Source organism: Mya arenaria, chromosome 12 (genome assembly GCF_026914265.1).
Source record: "Mya arenaria isolate MELC-2E11 chromosome 12, ASM2691426v1".
In the NCBI taxonomy this organism is placed as follows: Eukaryota; Metazoa; Mollusca; class Bivalvia; order Myida; family Myidae; genus Mya; species Mya arenaria.
The window spans coordinates 66,348,271-66,367,893 of NC_069133.1; the positions used below are offsets into that span (position 1 = coordinate 66,348,271).

Genomic DNA, 19,623 nt, shown 5'->3' on the forward strand with positions numbered 1-19,623 from the left:
CAACGCATTGAACTGATTCTACGCTATTTCAAATTTGCTACTAGTGTTTGTAAAGCAGTTTTTGTATTACAAACACTTTTTCCAACTACTTGTGTACAATCAGGTTACGAAGTCGGACTTTAAGAAGACACGAAGCTCCAGCGCCCCTGCCCTCGTGGAACAGGCGCACGTTGAAGCGGGAGAGGCGGATAGCCTGAAGGCAAAGAGCCTCCAAAGTCTTGACGACGAGGCGGCCGCAGCCGCGGCGGGGCAGCGCAGTCGCAGTAGTTCCAAGGTGGTGTATGGGTACGAGGTGGACGATGAGTTTAACCTTCCAATCAGTATTGCAATCGGTATCCTGTTTGTTTACATCATGCTGGGGGCAACAATGTACACGATATGGGAGGACTGGACATTTATAGAGTCATTCTACTTTGTATTTGTGTCTCTTTCAACCATTGGCTTCGGTGATGTTTTACCTGCACATCAGAAGTTTTTCATTATCTCATCGATATACATGTTTGTCGGTCTGTCATTGGTTTCTATGTGTATCAATGTCGCGATTGAGTTTTTCAACAGTATGTCCAAAAGGGCTAAGCAGAAAATGGGCGAGGCAAAAAGAAAGATAGGTGATAAGGTAAACCAGGCAAGCAAAAATGCGCGGGAAAAAGTATCAGGTATGAAAAACAATATCAAAGATGAAACAAGCAGGTTAAGGCAGAAGACGGATGCACGTCTCACTAACCTCAAAACAAACATTACTGATGAAACATCCAAGTTCAAACATAAGACTGACAAAGCGTTTACTGGTATTAAAACTAACATATCAAACGAAACAACCAGATTTAAAAAGCGAGCAGATGAGAAATTCAGAAAAAGAGGGTCAACTCCGGACGGCGGTAGCCCAGCAAATATTTCCAGAGAAAAAGTAGCAACTGTAGACATTCCCGAAGACATACCTGCCGCCGACGACACATATAATTCAACTGGTGACGTCCAGTCAACCACCAGTGAAAATCCAATATCACCTAAACGCCGAACGGATGGTAAGAGAATGGCCCCAACACCGCCTACATCACCTAAAAAATCCCAAACCAAGTAACCTACAAAATCGCCGACGCAAACATTTGCCTCACTCAGAGCTTTCAAAATTTCTGTGAAGAAAGATTTGATAGAAACGTGAAAATTATATGTGTAATAGCTTGTGGTAAGATGTCAAATACACCAAGACAGGTTAATTGTTCTATATAATATATATATTTGACATGTTATTAAAGAATTAAAGCGATAACGATTTGCATTAGTTTCGACATATATGATGATATTGTTATAAATATCTGGATGCATACAATTAATAATTATGTAATGGTTAAGGAAATTTAATTGCATTTACAAAAATAAATTGACAAATAATGTCGCAAACACACAGCGCATTTATTTGGTAAATGCATACTTATAATACATTTACCATCTTAGTGTATGATATTATATTTTGTCTACTGATCCAGTCTCTGTTTAAATCACCCGCTGAAAATCAATAACGCCCCACTGTTGATTTACCAAAATAACGTGTTGTCATATTCGAAAGATATTGCCATCCCACTGGCAAGTACAATTTCCAACACCAAATTATGCAAAATAAGATCTATCGGTATATTGTATTAAAATGAACATGCATTTCATTTTCAAACTACATGCGTAAAACAGGTATTGAAACCGATAAACCGATATTGGATATACGGGGCGCTAAAACCATATCATATATGGTTTCCTTTGCCCCGTATAACAGATATCGGGTCACCTTCAAACCCCGTAAGTTATAACAATTTTCTAAAGGCTAATTACTGTGATTGTGTTTTCTTTGTTTGTCAATATCTTGCTCAAACCATTTTATAAATTATCAAATGTGTGTTGATTAACATACAAGTCAACTTTTTGTTCATTCTATTAAAGTTCATGATATTATGCATTTGACCTTTACGCGATGTCATTTCAGTTTCTTAATTACGCTGTGTGTTCCCCATTTCCAAACAGTTATAAATCCATTCTTTTTAATGTTTCATACATATTTAGTTGTTTTAAATGATGGGCCCCGTAAAGTTTGAAATGAATACAGATTCGTGTAAGTCGTATATATGTTACGGACCATTCAATCAAGGGTGTGGTGTCCCCTGTTTCTCTGACTTATTCTTATTAAAAATATAATAATCATGCTCAAAACCAAGTACATAAGCATCATAGGTTTTTTTCTGTCTAATGTACGACACCGTATATTGTACATGATTATTTGATTATGATAACAAACTACTAATTTACTACTCAGTTACCCCCTAATCACTACTGCGCTGTGCATCATAACGTTTTGTTACGGAAAGGAAGTATCGTGTTTGCCGATGATAGTGTAACAGAAGATGATATGTTTTTCTGAATCTTTGTGTCAAATACAGTGATTTTTTATGTTTGCATTCTGCTTGTATGCCCTTGTTGAGATACTGTTTGTTGTTCATGTTTATGTGAATTATCCAATTAAACAATTACCATGTAAATTGTTTTATTTTCGATTGTTATTCCATAATGTAAACGATTCGAGTCAATAATCTATATGAAGCATTTTAGTATTTCTTATTGTATAAAACATGGTCTTAGGATAATTGTGTTCATACAAACTTACTTCTCTTGTCGGCTCACTCACTCGTGATTAAAATGTGAAAATGTGATAGGCACCGTAAACCGACGTCGACTTACCCACTCGGAATAGAGGGCAGGTGCGTAGCCTGACGACCACTCGCTCAGGGGACCAGGGGACGTTACCCGAAGTCCGCCCATGAACTCGCTTGTCAGTTTTCATGGAATTTGTAAAAACATAGTTAAGTATTCTATTTCAGAATCCCAGTGTTAGTGTCACTGAATAAATAATGAAAAAGATATCCACTCACCTCAATTAAAACTCTAACGTATTGTTTATGTTCACCAGTAAGAGGTTTCAGTGTTTGAAGCAGTGATCAAGGTCAAGTATAAAGTAATAATACTTGGCAGACAAGTTACAAAGTTGATGACTATGTAGAACAAATATGCGTAACGCTTTCGATTCATTTTAATGTCAATGTATTTGGCAAGGCATGGCGTGTGTTTTAACATTATTAAAGACCGTTGGATTAGAGCGAAACGTTCACGTACCGATAAAAATGGAATCATGTCGACCATATGACCAGGGTCCAAGTCAGTGTATAATGCTCACTGAAACTACAGAAATTCGTTCAAACTCGATTTATTTGGTATATTTGATAGTTGTCAAGCAACAGTTCCAGCGTATATGACAGTATGGACATGCTGATATGGTAGGACACAGGCAAAGTCGTCTTAAAATTACTGGAAAATACAAAAACATTTCGTTCGGTCTTTATTGGTGAATAAAAAAAGTATACAGTCACTTTAAAGGGAAATGTTTTAACCAATAACCGGATTTGTTTGAGGCTCCGAGCTTTTCTGAAAGCCTAAATTTAATCGATTAGAAAATGGAAATGAAATTGGTGTAAATCTTTTTCAACAAAAAAATAATTTTAATTGTCGGTAAACATATGTGTCTGAAGCTGAACAGTTGTTTCCAACTTAATTGAAAAATTTCAAAGGCTATTTTTCAAAGTGCAACTGTAATATCAAAACAGTAGCAATCATTCGAATGAACAGTGTGTTACATAAACACGATTTAGAAATGTTTGTCAAAAGTAACAAATTGTTATTTGGCTGAGTCTTCGTGAGATAATTCTGCTCAAATGCTGTTATTTTATAAGAGTCACAATCTCTACTAAAACATGACCTTATCATCTTTATGATGTGGAAGACAGGACAATACTTTAATGTTTAGACTGGTGTTTTAGCAGGGTCATTTGTTTTACCAAATACTGTCAAAAACAATACTTTCGGACAAACATCTTGTCACAAATACCGACTAGTATAAAAAAGAACCCAGGTTCGGTAACACTAAAGTATAGGTGAGGCTACTTTGATATCGGTTAATTTTCAACCATGATGGAATCAAGCATATTGTTATTCGGAACGTTCTGTTGAAATCTGGTAAGCACGTGCCATTGCCTTTACAGAGATGCATTCGGAGCTCCTCGGCCATTTTATCGAAAACAACCTCGGATATATGCCGGTACATCAGTTGAGGTAGTTCGTAAAATTTTAAATTATATCATAAATTAAATGTACTGTGCTATAGTTGTATTTATTGATCTAAGTTTAAATTAATTGCCAGTGAATTGAATTATTGCAAACATTATAAAGATTCCCAAGAGTTAAGTCATAAAGTTTAACTGCTAAACAAAATTACTGCGCGATCTACTTGCAGCGGACTTAAACGTACACTTTTTGAGAATGTAAACCGTCCAAATACATCCGAGGTTGTTTTCGATAAAAATGGCCGAGGAGTTCCGAATGACAGAGATGTAATCGACTCCTTAATTGTTCAATGCTGCCTCGGTAAAACACAGCTTTCTACAGATAGATTTTTTCAAACAGCAGTGGTATTAATTATTTTAAACGAAAATAAGTATTGTTTTCTCAACATGTATCTATGGTTTCATGCTCACTCAAAACCAGTGACTGAATAGTAAGTATTGGAACATTTTTCCATTACCAAAAGTAGATACAAGGCACTGCTCAAATTGGTTGAGGGCGGTATTTTCAAAACTAATTTCATCGATCGCTTTGGATTTTATGAAAAATTATTATAAAGATATAATTTGCTTTAGAGACATAGCGTGCACTACTTTACTTCAGGATTAAACGTATTCCGACAAGTAAACATATTCAACACGGCTTCTTTCTTGATGAAATGACGTATTGCTAGGCGAGATAATCATAATCACAAGTATACTCATTTTTAGACTATCTGCGCATGCCATTTTGTGTCTCAATGCGCTCTATGTTTAGCAGAATGACGTCGAAACCATACAAATGGATTGGTCGTGTTGCAGTCCGAGTATGAGTTTTTGCTTGTTCGGCTATTTCCGCGCTGTAATTATGTATCCCGGCGTTTGATTTTTAGCAGATTATAACTATTTTTAAATCGTTATATTTATAAGATTAATGAGGGTCAAGATAATGGAGGCTCTGGTAGGAAGATAACATACAGTATTGATATTCACTTTAGTTTAGCCCATGATGTTTCAGAAATTATTACCGACCGCAAGTGTCCCATCGCCTGCAGGATTTGTTATTTAAACCTGACGTGACCCTGAAGCACGCTTAATTATTTGTAATGGTGAATTTATTTGACTCTATGAGATAAGAAACAAATACAATTATTGTCTTAGTGTTAAAATAGTTGTATCTCAGGTTTCACATTGCTAATGCTTCAAATATTATTTATTATATATTAATTGTAATTTACCTGCTACATAATAACAAGATAGTTTTCATTCTATGATTTTAGGCGTTTATATTTCTAATGAGATGTTTTCATTTTTTGCATAAAACTTCGTTCCGGTGTATTCCTGGCATTGTTTTAGACATTAGGCTTTCAATTTATATAAGCACACATGCCCTGATACGACAGTGAGTCATGCATACGTTTGGTGAAGCAAAGTAGTTTGGATTAAACCTGTTTAACATCCAAAGAGTACGGCATTCATAACAGCACTAGTACTGTTCCACATAGGTACTTACATTAAACATAAATAACATTAAATTTATCAATAAACTTTAAAAAGCACAATCATATTCTCATTCATAAAAACAGACTAGTTCCGATAATCTAAAAATAGTTTCAACTTCATTAACTGACCTATATTCTAAACATAGTCTCTACATACATTAACTGACCACATGTTTGTCCTCACCGCGGGAAAACGACCATCTGATAAGCTCTGCATTTAAAAGGTATTATTGCTAAAGTTGCTCGTAAAAATAAAATCATTTTCCTTAAAGAATTAAAACGTGTAAGTTCATAAAATTTGTCTAACGTATGCTATCTAATCAAAGCACCGAAAAACCTTTAGACGCGATTGAAGCGCGCATTTACTGTAACTTCAAATACATGGGGATACGTCGACTGAATTGATATAAAGCTGTGCATTTTGAATGGAATTATTGCTGAAGTTGTTTGTAAAATCATGATTTTCCCTAAACAAAACGTGTATGTTAATAAAAGGAAATGATATATATGATGTATTTATTTTCCTATCGTATGATATCTAATCAAATCAACGAAAAACCTTTAGAAACGAGTGAAATGGGGCATGCATTGTAACAATAAATACATGGGGATGGGGGATTACGACGATTGAAGTGACATTTACAAAAACAAAATGACACAAGACGCCCTAAAATAGATGAAGATATGTTTGTTTCCTCGCCCAGTGTGGGCACAAGCGGTCTTGGCCCTTGGCATATTTTTCACCTTTATCTATGTGCCCTTCACCCATTCCCATAGTTCAAATCGAATTTGCAACTCACATATTTGCCCGCAGATGGTCTTTCAGCGCTTCGCGCTTTGATTTCTGTTAGATTCTGTATGATACAAAAGACCAAAACCCCACGCACATGGCTGAACTTAATCGATGCAGAACATCTCTAAACACATGGCTTGTCGGTGGGTTCAATATTATATTATTTTCTGCAAATCTTTTGCAATTAAAACGAATAAGTTTCTTTCTGTGGTCCTTTACTTATTTAGATCGGTATAAACGACTGATAACATTGAACAATGTACACATAGTAAGTTTTATTTCGAGAAGTATATGCAAATGCATGAACAAAAATGCATGGAATAATAATAATAAGGTAATAATAATAATAATAATTATAATAATAATAACAAAATTGAGACAGTTTCTCCCGTATACAAATGACACACATGCACGTAATACTATATCAAAGATTAGAAGCAACTATTAAACTGCTTTGTCTTTTCTAATACTATGACTAATACTATAACTAATACTATGACTAATACTATAACTAAACGATGTTATTCTTCTAGTCGAATGACTGAGACAATATACAACTATATGAATAGATGGAAACAGAACTGGCCCAGTCCAAAACTGTTTTGTCACTAGTGTATGACATAATGCATGAACCACAGGTAAATCTCTACAGCCTTATTGGTTAAGGTCAGCTGATAATGTCTGACATGCTTTTAAATTCTAGATCGTCTCCCAGGACGGAAAGAGCGACCATGTCCGATATAAAGTTGTCTGAGGGGGCCGCCGGAAGAGGAGCTGTCGGTGAAATTTTAACACTGGGCTCACTTGGCTTCTTCGATGAGCTATTTTTCGGCAGGTCCCCTGAGTTTTGTGCACTAAGGCTAGGTTTTTTAATTTCCGGTGGGAAAATGGGTGGAGGATGGTCAGGCGCCTGTCCACCTGGAATGCTTGTTTGTATTGTTGCCGGCTGCATGGTCTCAAACGTGCCCGGGTCAATACCGAGCATTGAAAATGAACCATGATCAATATCACTAGGGTTCATCGCACCGTCATCTGGTCGGCCATGGTCATTAGTATGCTCATGGGGCTTGAGAGTGTGGTCTCTAACGTCATTTAAGCTCACCTGGAAGGGGAGGTTCCGCGTGTTAGGAGGTATTTCTTCTGACAGAGGGTTCACAGAAAACACCGGAATGCTGGATAGAGAAAGGTCTTTGAAATCATCGGTTATATCATCTGACCGTACACTCTCAAATTCAGCGGCCACATCGCTCCACGAAGTCCTACCCAGTAGCTCCAAGCCTTCTATCGGTGCCGCCATCTCCTTCCGGTCATCTGACAAATCTCTTGAACGTTCTGAAGATGAGTGAGTGAACCCGTCATCTGACAGGTCGTCAAACATTGACGTCGCCCGCGGTATACCTTGTTTATCGGCATGCTGTATGTCTCTGTGAAATCCGCCTACGTGCCAAGTGCCATGACCCATATCATCCGGCTGGTCCATACGACGATCATCATGATCCATATCCCTGCGGTGATTGAATGCCATATCGCCTGGATGTAACAATTGACTGCCGCGGTGACCTTGCTCCTGTATCATATGTCCACTGCTGTGCCTTGGGGGACTAGAGCCGACATGGCCTGATTGTAATGAATGCCCACTTCCGTGCCCTTGATTTGGAACCATACGGCCCGACGTCAGGGAATGACCGCCATTATGCATGTTGTGATCCTGATTGATATGGTCTGAATGTAAGAAATGGGCGCCATTTTGAGCAGTGTGGCTGGATCGTAGAATACCAGTGTCAAAACCGGAAAAATGATTTCCGTGCATAGCACGCGATGATGGATCAACAGATGAGCTGAGAAGGCCCGCGCCTCCTAAAGTGGGTATCATGTTGGGGTGAACACTTGAAGGATCGAACTTCCTGTCAAATAAATTGGCCACACCATTTTCAACATCGTCCTTAAAGTCGTCTTGGTGACGTTGGAAGTGTGCAGACATCGAGGCATGTGTTTGGCCTGTATGTGAGGGGAGTTGCCTGTTCAAGTGATTGTTTACACCACCTAAGTTAGTGTTAAAGTTTCCAGCAGAGTGACCAATCACGCCCCTATTCGTCTGCGTACCAGCTAAGACCCCTTGAGAAGACTGACCATGATCACTGATAAGCCGTCCTCTATGTCGTTGATTGGAACCACTAGACTGGAAACCCTGGTCAAAGCGCTTGTCAAAACTGTCGTCTATCTTTCCGAGTTGAACCTGAGAAATGTGTGAAACGAACCCTCCGTCACGCTTGTCATCGTTTTCCCATCCATCAGATCCGCGGTCATCGTTTCTGAAGCGTTCGTCGTCGTCATCATCGTCAAACCTGTTATTAAAATCATCGTTAAATCGTTGGAAAGGAAAGTGTTGTGCTGGCGCCGCTCTAAAAGTTCCTCTAGAGTCATCATCAAAGCGGTCCTTGTCGTCGAATATACCATCGTCGTCGTCATTGAATCTAGATCTGAAAAACATCTGTCTTTGCCTCTGTAAGCCTAATATCCCTACACTTTGTGGCAGATTCCTCATCAGCTGCACATTTCGTGCTTGAGGTATTCCGAAATTCATCATTGGAGAGAATGGTGGTTGCATTTGTTCCAATCCTGGTCGTTTGTACTTTTTACGTTGAAGAAAAATTCTTTCTTTCATCGATTTGTTCATAAGGTGTTTTACGAATTGGGCCTCGTTCTGCATTTGCTTCTGTCGAACTAAAATATTATTCTTGATAAGTTTTTGCCTAAGTAAGCGTTTCTTCAAAAGTAAAGACACTGGCTTCTTTCGTAGTTTCACCATAGGGATTATTGGTTTAAATATTTTTGGATGTTGAATAGGCAGTCCTCTAAACGGAACCATATGGCGAGGAGGACCTATCATCCTGACAGGTGGAGCCCTTAGTACGCCTGCTCGGCGGAAGTAAGATGGCCGGAATGTGGCGCCACCTAGCGCGATTATACTCGCCAAGAACGACCAGTACAGCAACGTTGTGGGAGTCTTCATGTTGGTCAAACCCAGTCTAAAAAAAACATAACATAATAACTTTATGTTAACGTCTTAATATTTTTCTTTGAGAATTGTTAAGAATCCTTTCCCTGAAGCATTTGCACCATATTCATTTAACATAATTATCATCATCATCATCATCATCATCATCATCATCATCATCATCATCATCACCACCACCACCACCACCACCACCACCACCACCACCACCACCATCATCATCATCACCACCACCACCACCACCACCACCACCACCATCATCATCATCATCATCATCATCATCATCATCACCACCACCACCACCATCAGCAGCAGCAGCAGGACTTTTCGCGCAATCATACTGTCAGTGTTCTTGTAAAACATTAATTCGTCAATTATAAAGTTCTTCTAAGATAATAAGACAGCAGTAATGTTATAAAAATGTAAAAAGTGACAAAGTACTGCTTAAGATAACGTTGATAATAATAATAATAATAGTAGTAGTAGTAGTAGTAGTAGTAGTAGTAGTAGTAGTAGGAGTAGGAGTAGGAGTAGGAGTAGTAGTAGTAGTAGTAGTAGTAGTAGTAGTAGTAGTAGTAGTAGTAGTAGTAGTAGTAGTAGTAGTAGTAGTAGTAGTAGTAGTAGTAGTAGTAGTAGTAGTAGTAGTAGCAGCAGCAGCAGTAGTAGTAGCAGAAGTAGCAGCAGTGGTAGTAGTAGTACTAGTAGTAGTAGTAGTAGTAGAATTAGTAGTAGAATTAGTAGTAGAATTAGTAGTAATAGAAAAAGGAGTAAATATCATATCATAATCATAATTTAAAATAACTTTATTTGATATCATTTAAAAAATAACTATTTAAAACAACATTTTTAAAAGCACTTTATAAATATGTTCTTTACTATCACCTTTATATTTAAATATTGTTTACACACTCTTTTCTGAATTGAACATAATAACACTTCAATATTCAATTTTCTTCAACCAGGCAGTCGATCAATTACAAATCTAGAATTGTGTTCAATTATGTTCGTATATGTCATTAGTCTGCGACGTTATCATCGTATGCGATGCAATATTTGTAAAAATGAGACACTCACTTGTATAAGAAGGAGCCATGCCATTAAGATTAGGCACGACATCCAGCAGTTATTGAGCTTGTATTAAAGCTGCACTCTCACAGATATACCGTTTTTACAAAAAAAAATAATATTTTTTGTCTTGGAAAGTAAAAATCCTTGCGTAAATATCTGCAAACCAATGATGAAAGATTGCTGACAAAAGATCAGGTCGCAGTTTTTCATAGTTCCGTTCGAAAATTACTGTTTATGGATTAAACTGTTACTAGAGGTTTATGAAAAAGGCATAAAACATCCATTTTGAACTTCAATATAAAAATCTGCGATCTAATTTTTTGTCAGCAGTCTTATGTAATTCATGGTTTCCATGCATTTTCGCAAAAAAATGGCTCGTTCCAAGACAAAAAAAATTATAATAAGTTGTCAAAACGTTCAATCTGTGAGAGAGCAGCTTTAATCCATTGTAGAGCGATCGCTTTAGTATTAGTAAGGCCGTCTTTGTAACTTTATTTATGTCATTCGAAACTCTTCGGCCATTTTTCATCGAAAATAACCTCGGATGTATATGGATCGTTAACAATGTCAGAAATGTTTTACATTTAACTACGCTGGAAGGAGATCGCGTAGTAATTGCAATTTAGCTGTTTAACTTAATGAATTTACTTCAAAGACTCTTAATTATTAAGGCAATAATTCACTGACAGTCAATTTAAATTCAGATATACAACATATACGCGTTAAAACACTATATTTAAGTTATACTATTACTTAAAAGTTTACGGGTACGTCTGCAGACATACCGGCATACATCCGAGGTTGTTTTTGCTGGAAAATGTCCGAGAAGTACCGAGTGTATTTATGTAATAATATTTTTTTTTGCTCCAAACATGACAGCAATAATCAAGTATTTGAAAAGTATATGTATTTTAAAAATTGTTCTTTGCACATATAGTATCTTTAAAACAAAGTCCAAGCAGATTTTGCACAGCTATATTTTCAAAGACTATTCCACTGATTGTTAAAATCATATAAACGGCTTGCTTTATGTTGCGTCTAAATAACCATATTTATTAGGATTAATTTAGATAATTAAAACATGCAATTTATTTTGCATCAATCGGCAACTACCAAAATTTCGTTTTCTCTGGTTGGATATTAGGCATTATTGTAATATGTGTACAATTTACTATATTAATAATCAAATATTTACCTTTGAACGTGTAGACAATCCTTAAATGTATTTGTTTCACAGAACTACCCCCCTTCGGCGAGCGCTTTACTGCTGGAATGAACTCGAAAAGAGAAAGAATATTATTTTATTATATTTGAAACTTTACCTAATTAGGTCTAGACAGCAATAATCATTAAACATATTAAATTTGACAATAAACCGCTAGTTTATTTCTATTACAGTCAGTGAAGGGTATTTTACAGGTAATGATTATGTAAACTAAGTAATTATAAGTCATTGTCTCGCGACCTTGACAGCTGACATTGACATGGCGGGAAAATTAGGGCTCTCTTGTTATATGTAGAAAACCAATTAGTATAGCCATTAGCCTGTCAACTGACCGTGTTAAACATTGGGGACAGGCAGTTAATGCATAATGATACATACTCAAATAGAAATGATGCATTTAAATAAATAATAATAATAAATAATAATAATAAATAATAATAATAATAATAATAATAATAATAATAATAATAATAATAATAATAATAATAAAAATAATAAAATAATAATAATAATAATAATAATAATAATAATTATAATAATAATAATAATAATAATGATTTATTCATAAATAATTAGTAGTAGTAGTAGCAGTAGTAGGTTGCATCAACATGCCCTTTTTCTTATATACTTAACTTAAGTATTATAACCTTTGTCAAGTTTGTGCGTCTATTTATATAAAAAATATAACTTTATCAGTTATTTGTTTCCATCTGCATGGATAGTACCCGCAACGCTATTCTGTTGCGTTTGATAAAAGGAGACACATGTACACAAAAACAAAGTTATCAATAAACATAGACAGTCAATTCAAAATACTAGTAAACAGTTCTATGAAGGAAATATTTTAAGCTTTAACATGATACTAAAAGTGTGAATGGTTCAGTTAATATGAGAATTAAAGTAGAGACATAGGTTTCTATTTTGTTGATATATAAACTGTTTAAGATCAATTTTAATACAATAATATCTGATTTTGCAAAAGAAAAAAGGGAAATCTAGCCATCTACGTAACATGTAAGATGTAACTGTAGTATACAATGAGATTCTAGATATTGTATGCACAATAAAGTTATTATAAATTGGCCATCTTTAAATATCCATAGTTTACACTTTTCTGTTTTTGGGGAACCACTTGGAATATTCATCTCGCAAAAGTTTTGAGATCTTTCTGCTTCTGATAAAGTCACAATGTTGATGCAACACCTTTATGTAGTGTCCGTGACCGTGTAGTTTCCGTGGCCGTGTAGTCTCCATGACCATGTAGTTTCCGTGACGGTGAAGTTTCCGTGACGGTGAAGTTTCCGTGACCGTGGAGTTTCCGTGACGGTGTAGCGTCCGTGACAGTGTAGTTTCCGCGGCGGTGTAGTTTCCGTGGCGGTGTAGTTTCCGTGGCGGGGTAGTTTCCGTGGCGATGTGGTGTCCGTGACGGGGTAGTTTCCGTGACGGTGTAGTGTCCGTGGCGGTGTAGTTTCTGTGGCGGTATAGTTTCCGTGACCTTGTAGTATCCGTGACGGTGTAGTTTCTGTGACGGTGAAGTTTCCGTGACGGTGTAGTTTCCGTGGCGGTGTAATGTCCGTTACGGTCTAGTTTCCGTGACAGTATAGTGTCCGTGAAGGTATAGTGTCACCGACGGTACATAGTGTCAATGGAATTGAGCCAACAGATTCTTCCATTATTTATTTTTTCATTTTTTCATGAAATGTAGATACAACATTGCCCTAATACATACACAAGTCAATAGTATATTAATATATTTCATGGATATAACAATGATAGAAATATGAAAAATAAAGTTTTTTTCTCATAAATAAATGCCTTACACTGAGAGTTTCTTTCTAGAGTAAATGGTTTTACATACATGGAATTAATAAAAATGAAAGTTTATCATTTTGAACTGATAATAATAGAAAAGGTGTTTTATACGGACTCTTCGATTGGCCACATCTGACAGCCATAAGTGTCAGATTAGGATTACGCCTCGAACCGTTGTCAATAGCTCATAAGTATAGGTAGAAATAAATACAGAGCAAGACTGGAACATCACTTTACATGTTTTATTGTTATGCAACTATTTCAAAGTTGAGTTTACATTAAGTACGGAAAATCATCACAATTCCAAGAACCATGTCGGAAAATAGTGCATTGAGCTAATGTTTCATGTTAGCATATACCCGACTTTGAATAAAGGTTTTTGTACTTTGTAACTTATGCTATCCAATAAATTGCATTTCTAAAAAGCATTATAGCAAACCGTTACTAATGAAAAAAGGATGGAAACACACATAGTGTATAAGCACGATTGAAATATCACGTTTAATACTTATAACTGAGTTAAAATTCAGACGATCGCATCATTCAAAATAATTTAAAAAACAACAACAAATCTCTGACTATTATTGCAAACATAACAATATAATTCATGTAAGAATGATGAAGTACATCACATTACATAATTGTTAATATCATAATAATGTCAAACACACACGGACAAGACAATACACTATAACAGGCTTTGGTTTAATTATTATTAAATATGTTATGACCACCTAACGCAACTAACTTCAAACAACAACAACAACAACAACATCAACATATATATATATATATATATATATATATATATATATATATATATATATATATATATATATATATATATATATATATATATATATATATCTAACAACATGTTTACCATACCAATTTAAAATAAGAAAATGTGAACATTCAAATATCTAGAATAAAGTTTCATTCAAACCAAGATGCTAGAAATTTGCTAGCATTTGTTAAACTTGAAAAAATGCTTGTTTAAACTTTTTATAAATCTTTTTCAAAAACCCTAACATCAGTGACGTTTGCAAAACAAAAATGAAAAGGCTCGAGAAAACTCTACATAAATATTCAGGAACTGTCTCTCAAACTCCAGCGAATCAAAACTCGACCCACGATGTACCGCCAAAAGAGTAACTTCAAATGGCTAGCGTTCGGCAATTCAAAGAGCGTATTTTAAAGGCCTAGTTTAAGAACTCTATAAGTGACCCCCCCCCCCCCCACACACACACACACACACACACAAATAAACGTGTATTTGTACACAACCTCTGTTAATTGATCTTAATCTTATTGCCTTATGTCTTATCAGATCTCCAATATGAGTATCCTGCTTAACAATTTTCGATATTTTATTATAAAAATGGACCATAATTGGCCCTGAGCCAATAAACGAATACACAGGAAATTGGCCCCTACTGTGACACCAGTGCAATTAACAGGAGATGCACAACGGGTCCAAATTTCTCGAAACTTCTTAAGTCTCTTATAACCGGATTAAGCTAAGCTCACTATTTTTGTTTTTCAAAAATTTGCATAATATTTACTTCTTTAAGAGTTGTTATACTTTAAATAGGAATTATCTGTATGTTGATTACATTCAACCATTTTTCATTAATCAAACTTCAATAATAGTATATATTTTGGCTAATTGAAATAAGCTTCTTAAGCCTGTTAAGCTTAAGAAGTTTCGAAAAATTGGGGCCAGGGGATTATCATGCCAGACATTCCTTAAACTAGGCCTTTAAGCTAGGATTGAATTGGCCAGTATATACGAAACCAAAACAAACTGTACGAGTGTAGGACAAAATCCCCCCCCCCCCCGACCAAAATCCCTCCCACTCATTTTAGTATAGGTGGACATAATCCTCCCCCCCCCCATCAATTTTTCATGGCGGACTTTATCCCTCCCATCAGTTTTATAAGGCAGACATAATTTCCCCCATCATTTTTTTCTAGGCAGACCCCCCCCCCCCCCAAAAAAAAAAAATAAAATAAATAAATTAAAAAAAAAAAAATATTTTTTTTTAGTTTTAATATTTACTGCATGGATTTTGTCCAGGGGGATTTGGTCCGCCTCCCAAACTGTACATAAACGGATGCTTTGTGGTTGTATGAGCCTGCAAGTAAGTTCCACAATAAAACGTATAAGAATACGCGCATTCGCTGACCATGGCAGTTGACTTTCACTGATGTGTGCGGTTGATTGACAGCTTACAGATGTTACTCTTGAGTCGAAATCCACTTGTTGTGTTTGGACGGAACACAACCCGCGATTATCCAATGCACCAAAATCTTTAAATCTAGTTTCATTTACACACACTCGTATTCTATCTAGCCATTGGGCACGGTCGAACCCGCAAAGACCTTATGGTAGGTGCTTTATCAAAATAAAAGAGTACTTTTTAAGTGTCGCCGCTAAACGACCCATTTAGTCAGTAGTTAAAATATAATTCACTATAATCAACGTAAAACCTTAATGAGATACAATGTCTTCATCTTCGTATTTAAAAAAAAATATAACAATAACTATCATTACACATTTTTTGTAACGTATAAGCTTTTTTCTGTTTTAAATTATGTATTTTTCTGTGTATAATGCACCAATCAATTGTAACCACGCCCCCCAGGTCCGGGAAATAGCGGGGACTTTGACTTACGATCCAGCCAAGCCCGGGTAAAATCCCCGCCCTGCGGAGACGAACTGCTGGTAAAATCCTCGCCCTGCGGAGACGAACTGCTAGTAAAATCCTCGCCCTGTGGAGACGAACTGCTGGTAAAATCCCCGCCCTGTGGAGACGAACTGCTGGTAAAATCCTCGCCCTGCGGAGACGAACTGCTGGTAAAATTCCCGCCAACTGCCCTCGCAACCCAGGGACCCTTATAAGGCCCATTCCCCGCTATATTTGGCGCAGAGACAAAACCACCGCATTCACCTGGCACTGCGGGGCCACCTGGAAAGTAAAAACACGGCCCATTTCCTCGGCTATCCCCGGTATACCTTGTGGGGTGGGGATGTGGTTTCTATTGACTGGTGCATAAATATACAATCGTTTGTACTACATGTACATGGTTTGTTACTATGTATTCACGTTGATATTGTACATTACACAGGTTTGTTGACGATGTACATTGTACATGTTGAAAATACAATATCTGTCTGTCCGGCCGTCTGTTAGTAAAACCCCTGAATAGCTTAATGGAAATCTGTTTGCCCTGGTTGTCTTCATATACATTTTAAATTATAGTTTACAATACGAAACTATGTTACGTCTGAGACGTTACTGTAAACTCCACCTATCAAACTGTTCGCATTTAACAGTTTCGGCGAATTTTTCGCACGCACACGCACACACTTATTTGTCTGTAAGCTTTTTAAGGAACTGAGCCACTCTTATGTTAACACCAGACCATACAGTTGTTTCTTGGCATAGAACTGTCTTATGTCACGTTTAAATTATTGACCATTATCTCCATGGGTCAGTTTGAAATACAGTTATGTTGAGTCACAAACACGTATGACATATCGGTTTTTTTTCAGAAAAAAATAACGAAAATTTCACAAGATATTTCGAATAAAGTTGTTTTATATGTTTAGAAAATCATATCTATCACACGCCAAAAAAACAACAAAATCGGATATAATCGATGTTGAAACGTATTTTCACAGCCCACCGCGTATAGTGTATGTTGTGTTCACGTAATTGTCAAATATAAAGGATACCTTTAAAGGACAGGGTTCGTGAAACTGCAGTGCTACTCGGGGGCGCGGTGCTTTTTACTTATCCATTTGTACTATCGTCCGTCCATCCTAAATTAATCAACAGGAACGTGGGCACCTACACGTTGTCAGGAGTTTTCAAACATAATTTTCAACCATGCAGTGGCGAAGAGATGATTATATAGAACCATGAATAATTACACGCAGAAAGAATTTCATTTAGGCCCGCTATGTCCCCCGGGGTTAGGGTAAGATAACGGATAGGTTTACGTTACTCTCCTGTAAAATTATTACTGATGGAAAAGACATGCTGAGCCCATGCTAGGTTCAAGGTCATAATTATAGAAAGTACAGGGTTAAAGTCTTGATATTCCAACCAAAACACAATGTAAGATTTCAAATATTACCCTTAGTCATGGCTTGAATGTACATTCAGAGAGATGTTACTATAATTGAGCTGAGGAATATTCCACACAACTTTTGGAACCATGTTGTGTCATATAATATGCCCAGGGCGATCCTTGGTGTTGCAGTCCAACTCAATACCTAACAAGAGGATCAATTTTGCTCATCTGAGAAATTAAAGAAGCACTGTTTGTTTATTTGAGTTTATCAAGGTCTGCTTCCGCCCATTGGCTGCGTTATAGTTTGACCCCGCCCTGACGCCATCATAACTTAAATTGTGTTAAAATACCATTAGTCACACGATATAGAAGTGACAGCAATTTGCAGTCAAATCCAGACATTGGAAGCCTTGAAGAAACATAGTGAGATACAAGAGATCCAGGTGCGATACCCTTGCTCTTTGCGAAGAAACGTCTTCATTCTTTGATGTGCTCGGTATAAAGCACTGATACACGAAATGCAACTTATCTGGGTTGAACTAGTACTAGGTACACCATTTTCTCAGTATTACCCTTTAAATGCAGAGCGCTAGGAATGGGAGCTACTGGTACCCTATTTTAACGTTTTTTGGTTTTCCGCGGCCGGGGTATGAACCCACAACTTTCTTAACCCAGAGCGAACACTGGACGGTCGGAGCGGAAATTAGAGGAGCAAGTGATTGCTAAGCAATTCATTTACTGCTATGTCAAAGGGTGATTGCGTCGGAAGCAAAGACCAAAAGTGGTTGCCATGGCAACGTCAGGAAGAATTTAGATTTTGCATGGATACGTTACGCTATGAAGCGAGTGTTTGTACTGACATTTTTTAAAATGATGTGAATTGTTCCGCGTTGTTATGACATATTAACACGAGTTAGAGCGAATTATATTTTCATAGGTAACCAACTCACTTGAAAGGAAAATCGTGTTTGTTCAGTGTGTGTATACCACGTGATAAATTACGTCATAAATGCGATGTCGGAAGGCAATATTTCTATTAAAATGAAAACTTAAATCAAAGATTACTTTTCTTTTACTACATCATTTTAAATGAGACAAAGGGCAGTCTATGCCGCTTGAGGAGCCCAACCCCCTTCGTTGTATTACCGGAGTTTTATAAGGTGATAAGTTTCATCAAACACTTAAACAAACCCAATTCCAAAATATTGTTTTGACAGTGCTCCGTCAGACGGGCGTATTGTGAAAAGGTTTGTCGGTGTTTTAAGAAACTAAACTCTCAATCAAACTCTAGTTAAAGACCAAAGGCTGTGCTCCGTAAGCGGCGTAGACTGCGCTGTGTTTCATTTAAAATGATGAAGAAATAGTGAAGTTATCTTTGTTTAAAGGCTTCATTCGAAGCAAAATATTGCCTTCTGACGTAGGATTTATGACGTAATTCATCACATGATATACACACACTGTTGTTAGGGAAACATTTTCTATGTTTTAAAGGGAATAAGACTGTTGCTAGGGAAGTAAGCGGCTGCTAAGTGATTGGTCTTTAAAATAAAATGGTTTCCAAGGCAGTTAGTTGTTGATATTGATATCGAAGATTGTTGAGGAAAGTAATGGTTACAGGCCACTTCGCGAATCAAGACAGTACATATCTCGGCACTGTTAGCTTAGTTATTTGACATGTAGAAAACTACACCTTACCCCGACAGCAGTTGTTTTAGAAACCAACATGGCATAAAGAGCTTTGGTAAAGGCTCATCAGCAGTTTCTGAGGATATTTAAGTTTTTGCTTTAGGCTTTCATGGCAGCCAGAATTCAGCATTGAACCACTTGTTTGAAGGAATCTGGAAGTTTGGGTCATGTGAAGTTTGGTTGAAATTGACCCAGCGGTTAGAGCGATGTTTCAAGGAAATTGTTGAGGACGGACAGTGAGCGACACAATAGCTCAACCTTTCGAGTTCTGGTGAGCTTATAAAAAGGAAAAAAACTGAATA

The 19,623-nt window shown here is 36.8% G+C and overlaps 1 protein-coding gene across 2 annotated transcripts in view; it reads left to right on the forward strand.

Annotated features, from left to right (window-relative positions):
• LOC128210969 (uncoordinated protein 58-like) overlaps window positions 1-2,525 on the forward strand; it is a 37,264-nt gene extending 34,739 nt beyond the window's left edge. For both annotated transcript variants that reach the window (XM_052915322.1, XM_052915321.1), the window contains exon 4: window positions 104-2,525. In XM_052915322.1, coding sequence (XP_052771282.1) covers window positions 104-1,081 — 978 coding nt within the window. In that variant the 3' untranslated portion in view covers window positions 1,082-2,525. The remainder of the gene's footprint in view (window positions 1-103) is intronic.
• The last annotated feature ends 17,098 nt before the right edge of the window (window positions 2,526-19,623 follow it).